This window comes from Engraulis encrasicolus, chromosome 21, assembly GCF_034702125.1.
Source record: "Engraulis encrasicolus isolate BLACKSEA-1 chromosome 21, IST_EnEncr_1.0, whole genome shotgun sequence".
NCBI lineage: Eukaryota > Metazoa > Chordata > Actinopteri > Clupeiformes > Engraulidae > Engraulis > Engraulis encrasicolus.
In genome coordinates this window covers 7,775,716-7,781,715 of record NC_085877.1, presented here as the reverse complement: position 1 = coordinate 7,781,715, position 6,000 = coordinate 7,775,716, and the positions used below count along the sequence as shown (strand labels likewise).

Here is a 6,000-nt window from a genome sequence, read left to right as displayed (position 1 = left end):
TGTATTCATATTTTCACTTTCAACTTCTTTGTCAAAAAATGGCACCCTTGTGTTCCTGTTTCATGTTTAGACAGATTAGTAAGAAGAATGTGGACACAGGATTAGCTTTGTCTTTTCATCAAGAATTCCTGGTTTTAACCGTCGCAACACCTCAGAGGAGGACAGCCTACCAGAGTAAACCCTGCCACATACAGTAGTTGAATGATTTCCTCCCAAAATGACAGAGAAATTGCTTGTCAATGCATAGAAGAGTATGCACGTAGCAGGACTTGTCTTTTCATTGTGCAGTGTATGGAATTGTTGGTCTTAGCTGTTGCAACTACTCAGAAGTGAACAACCTACCACAGAGTAAGATACTAAAACACCAACAATTTGGTTGTCACTGGTAATCAAGCAGGAAATCCAAGACTTGAACCAGCTATAACTGAAGTTAAGTTTGACTCTTATTTCTAAGCTACCGCGGAGTAAAGTCTGATTTCTCGAATTAGAGAAATCAGTTATGATACGTGTACAGGCGGACACAAAAGGGTCTCTACGGTAGCAGGGCTGGTGATTACAGAAGCAGCCAGAGCCTCCTCTGCAATCCCCTGTGCCCCCCTACAGATGGTTGCCATGCAAGCCGGATCGCAGGCAGGGGATACTACTGGGTGTGCCCCGACCTCTTGGGTCTTTCTCTATCAGTGCACAAGCTTGGTCTGACTAACTGGGTGCACTGGGGGTTGAGGTAAGGTTGTCTCCCCGCCCTCGGCACGTATCAGGCACATTGTAGCTAGCCACCTTTTCCATAGTTCTTTGTCTGGCCATTTTGGTTTCTTCTCTCACTCTCTGTCCACTATCATGTCTATTTTCTATAAATGTTGTAATATACGTAGTACTACTGTTGGCATGTTGTAATACAGTCTACAGTATACAGTATACAGTATCTCGGGCTCCGAGATGAGATGACACAAGGGGTGTGCGGTATAGAAGGGGGTATGGCAGAGGGGGGCACACCTGGGACGCCAGGTGTTGCTGTTGAACCCCCTTGAGGTGTTGTGGGCCTGTCAACGAAACTCCTGAGATGGCGGGCGCCAACCTGACAACCCCAATAACACCCTTACCCCCTACCCACCCTGTGATGAATATCAGCCCCACCCACCTTTCTAAGGTAAAGAAGGACTGTAACACCTAGTCCCAGGTATGCGGTCAGGCACAAGCTTGGCTCAAGGAGGAGGATGTCCCTGTCATGCAGAGCCCAAGGCACTTTGGGAAAATAACATCATATTCTGTGTTTTTAAAACTATCAGGACTATCAGTTGGTGGCCAGAGGGTCACATGCGGCCCAGACATGGCCCACATTTGGCCCCAGCTGTAGCAATAAACATTTCAGATTTGATACTGCAGTTCAAAACATTTTATTTGCAAATCTGTGATGTCTTGTACCGTACATTGAACATCCAATGCTGTCAAGTTTAAGGTCAGAAGAACATGTTTAAAAAGTATTATACTTACATGAAGTGCCATTACAATGTATTTGTGATGGCTGAAGATATGCAGACCAACTTAAGCTCTTGGCCCAAATGAAATTAGAATCAAATAACCCTATTATATATGATACATAAGTATGTAGTGGTGAGTATAAATAAAGTCTTAATGGCCACAATTCACAGTGGGTGGAAATTTTTGGTACCTCAGTCCATGAGGAAAAAATTAAGAGAAGATGCGAAGTACAGAATAGCCACTAATAGCAAGTTGTGAAGGATACATTTTTAGCTTACTTTTGGTAGTGTAATCAGTGTGTGAATATGCCTCTGTTAGGTTTCATTCACAATAGGCACTGCACCTTAGTTGGCAAAGTTTTGTTATTTAAAGTTGACCAATTCCCATAATGTGTGTAAGTTACTGCCAGTAAAGTGTATTGTGTAGATAGAGTTTTTATTCAATTCCATTACACTGACACATCTGTTGAATAAACACGGAATGCCCAGTTTGACTTTGAACTCTTGAGTGTGATAGGAGAGCAGGCTTCCTATTGGTTGGTTTTGGTGTTGGGGCAGGAAGGGATAGTGAGTTAAGGAAGGAAAGAGCAGGGCAGCGCTGACAATGGGCTGTTTTTGAAATGTGTGTAAGATAGAGAGTGAATATGTGTGTATGTTTGTAGCTGAGAGAGAGAGAGAGAGAGAGAGAGAGAGAGAGAGAGAGAGAGAGAGAGAGAGAGAGAGAGAGAGAGAGAGAGAGAGAGAGAGAGAGAGAGAGAGAGAGAGAGAGAGAGAGAGAGAGAGAGAGAGAGAGAGAGAGAGAGAGAGAGAGAGAGAGAGAGAGATGGTGGTCCTGCCAGAAAACAGACCCCAAACGCTTCCTGTCTTTCAGCACCAACACATTGGAGGAAGCATGTAGTCTCCTCCTTCAATTCTCTCACTTGCACTCTATATTTCTCTCTCTCTCTCTCTCTCTCTCTCTCTCTCTCTCTCTCTCTCTCTCTCTCTCTCTCTCTCTCTCTCTCTCTCTCTCTCTCTCTCTCTCTCTCCAGTCTTCCCTTTCTCTGCCTCTCCCTCTCTTCACAGTTGTCTGTACAACTTCATTTCCATCAGTGGCATACTTCTTTTCCATTTCCTCTTCTCTTCTTCACTTTCAATGCTCCCTCTCCTCTTGTCTCCTCTCCTCTCGCGGTCCCTCCTTGCCTCCACTCATGCAGTCCTTGCCCACCACACACTCAAGTTTCCAGTAACATTTGGAGTTTTACTCCAGGCTGTGCACTATTGTCCTCGAGTGAATTGGATTTAAAAAGCTGGAGATGTTGAGGAGCATGACAGGTAAGATAAGACAACCAGGGAGCAGTGGGGAGGATCTGCGGTTTTAGCTGCACTTAAGCTTTCAAAATGACTTTTGGACTGGGTTTACAGAAACTTATGTTGAGAAGGAGACAAAAAGCCATCGTCTGATTGTATCATGAACTGCTGAATTTGAACTGGTTTTGGACTGGATATAGGATATTGTGGCTGATTGCAAATTGTGTAGTCATCTGTTGATGAATTGATGATACTGTTAATGTATGCAAAATGTGTTTACGTAGCCTATTGCAAATATGGTATGGCCGTGAAAAATGATGTGGGTACATGAGAAGGGAATGTGTATTTGCCAAAACAAAGGAAAGTTCTCTGCGTAAAACATGTTGAAGTTCAAAATTGTTGAGCTATGAAAGCAAAAGAAAGCCTGTTTAACTGTAATACTTATTTTTCTTTGTGCCCTGTAGTATAGATTTGTAGATGTGAGTGTGTACATGCAAGTAAAGAAGTGACTATGCCGATGAAAGGGGCGATGGGAGTGTTCATGGAATCTTGGCACACCTACGAGAAAATGACCTTGAGGTCACTGGAGGTCATGGTGTGGCACGCACTCAAATACACACACGCACACACACACACGCACACACACACACACACACACACACACACACACACACACACACACACACACACACACACACACACACACACACACACACACACACACACACACACACACACACACACACACACACACACACACACACACACACACACACACACACACACACACACACACACAGTTAAAAGTCTACTGTTAAAAGTTGTTTCATAAGTCTCATCTTTTATCTTTATGACTAGATGTGTTTAGGTTCTGTGTGTGACGGGTGAGCTCACCAGCACTACCTCAGTAGCATTACTCAAAACAAACACAGAAAAAATGTGTCTCTATATCTCTAAAAATAAGTTTCTATATGTCTACTAAATGCATGTGAATTCACTAATTGCAGTGAGAATCAGCTGACAAAATAGTCAGAGCTCACAAACAAAAGACATAACTCTTATTGTTTGAAGCCAAAGTTGTACTCTCCTTTACATACCCTTGACAACACACTCAAAGAGACAGTCATATGGGCAAATTAATACAAGGCGAGTCAGAGGACTCCGAGAGGACCACAACTGGGTTGGCTTAATTACGTATGCGTAATAAATGGGGGAGAAATTAAGCTTCATATAATTTTTATGTAAATGACTTTCTAAATGAAGCCGGCGAGTACTGTCTCTCAGCCCTGACTGTTAGTTCCTGCAGTGTGTGTGTGTGTGTGTGTGTGTGTGTGTGTGTGTGTGTGTGTGTGTGTGTGTGTGTGTGTGTGTGTGTGTGTGTGTGTGTGCGTGTGCGTGCGCGTGCGCGTGCGTGTGTGCATGTGCGCGCGCCGGTGCCTGATTCTCAGTGCTTCATATGTGTCCTCACTTATTTCGCTCATTAGCCTTATCTGTCTGTTGCAGTAAAAGAAAGGCATAAAACTAGAGCGGAGAATAGACATGGTGATTAAATAGCCTATAGGCCTATAGGCTACCAGCTGGCATACAGTATGTGTGCAGTTCCTTGGTCTTGTGGTCCCTTGTATGTTGGCACGTCGAATATATTTCTAAATGTGCTTTGTGTGCAAACACTCGCTCGAAATAGTGATTGTGAACAATGGAGAGAAGGTCATGGTGTTTTGAGATGGTGCACGCGCATGGTGTGGGTAAAACAGAGTTGTTTACTGGTGTGATACCATACGTGTCATTGACTAAATGCGAGCCTTTCCAAGCCTTTAGATGTAGACATTGTGGCTGATGCTTTGCTCGTGTGCTTATTTGAAGTGTGCGTGTGTGTGTGTGCGCGCCTGTGTGTGCGCGTGCGTGCATGTGTGTGTGCGTGTGTGCGTGTGTGCGTGCGTGTGCGTGCGTGTGCGTGTGCGTGTGCGTGTGCGTGTGCGTGTGCGTGTGCGCGCACTACATATTTGTGCATGTGAGTGTGTCTCACTCCTTTTGTGCTGTCAGACCAAATTGCTTTTTCTGTATCTGTCACAAGCTTTGTGCAATCCCTACATGTCTGCTTATTTTTATTTTTCATTTTTTTTATTCCTTTCTGTGTTTATTGGCCAGTAAAAGCGTATTCCATCCTGCCATGTGTATCCCATAGGCCCCCTTTTCAGAGTGATTTTTCTTACCACTTCTGGAAAGAGCACCAGGCCAGTTCCCACAGGATTGTTGTCCAGTATACACTTTGTGTTTGTGATGGCACATTTCCTTATTTTCCAAGTGTGTTTTCTCTTAAAATCCCAATGTTATGTTTACAAGATAACTACACTGTACCACCAGATCATTTCAGCTTTTGCATACTGTGAGAAATCCTATATTAGGTATAGTCATTTATCTGGATAAGGCAAGGGTATAACTTTTCAGAATGTTTCACTTTTGTAACCGTTCACTCCTCTCCTTTTTCGCTGATAGACTCACCTACAGCATTTATGGTACAGATTTCCATGTCAAAGCTTTCTCTTTTCGCCCACCCGTGAAGGACTGAGACGGTGTCAAAAGAAAGAAAGACTTGGCCCAATTGGTCTGTCTTGTAAGTCAGGGGGGAAGTTCATCGGCAGCAGTTTCCTGTCCGTCCTGTCCTCCAGACAATGGGGCCTGGAAGTCATCTGTGGAGGTTTCCCATCCTTATTGCTGCCATTAGGGGAGTCTGGCTGGCATGTGCTCAGAGCAGCTGTGTTTATTTTGGAGAATGTGTGGACTATGTTACCTGGGTCTACCCATAAGCCTACTCCTTGGGATGCTATTTTGCATACAAGTCAGTGTGGCCACCTTATCCATGGTTTTTACCTACCTATAGTTGCATGCAGCAACTCTACTTGGTTACTTCGTCAGTGTGTCGGTCTGTCCATCCTTTGTAAACTGTTTTGTTTTTTGTAGGGCTTGTACGTGTGACTCGCATTAGGTCTGTTGGCCTTTGTCTCTGGTCTCTGTTCAGTAATTTTCACAGATCCCCTAATGGGCTGCGCTACAGCAAGAGTAGGGGTAAGGGGCACATCATCTGAGAATCAAGTTGTGGTTGTGCTAGGGGGTCCGGGGGCATGCTCCCCCGTGAAGACATTTTTGACAAAAACACTGCAAAATGCTGTACTTTGAGATGTCCAGACAGCCTTGCAGCGCCGCTGCTATACACGCCATACCCCTATGCCCA

At 44.4% G+C, this 6,000-nt stretch overlaps 1 protein-coding gene across 7 annotated transcripts in view; it reads left to right on the top strand.

Annotated features, from left to right (window-relative positions):
- Positions 1-6,000, top strand: part of nhsl2 (NHS-like 2) — a 75,715-nt gene that overhangs the window by 45,827 nt on the left and 23,888 nt on the right. For 2 of the 7 annotated variants that reach the window (XM_063187457.1, XM_063187456.1), the window contains exon 1: positions 2,521-2,792. The exons of the other annotated variants lie outside the window; for them this stretch is intronic. In XM_063187457.1, coding sequence (XP_063043527.1) covers positions 2,774-2,792 — 19 coding nt within the window. In that variant the 5' untranslated portion in view covers positions 2,521-2,773. Of the gene's footprint in view, positions 1-2,520; positions 2,793-6,000 lie in introns of those variants that run through there. 7 annotated transcript variants of the gene reach the window in all.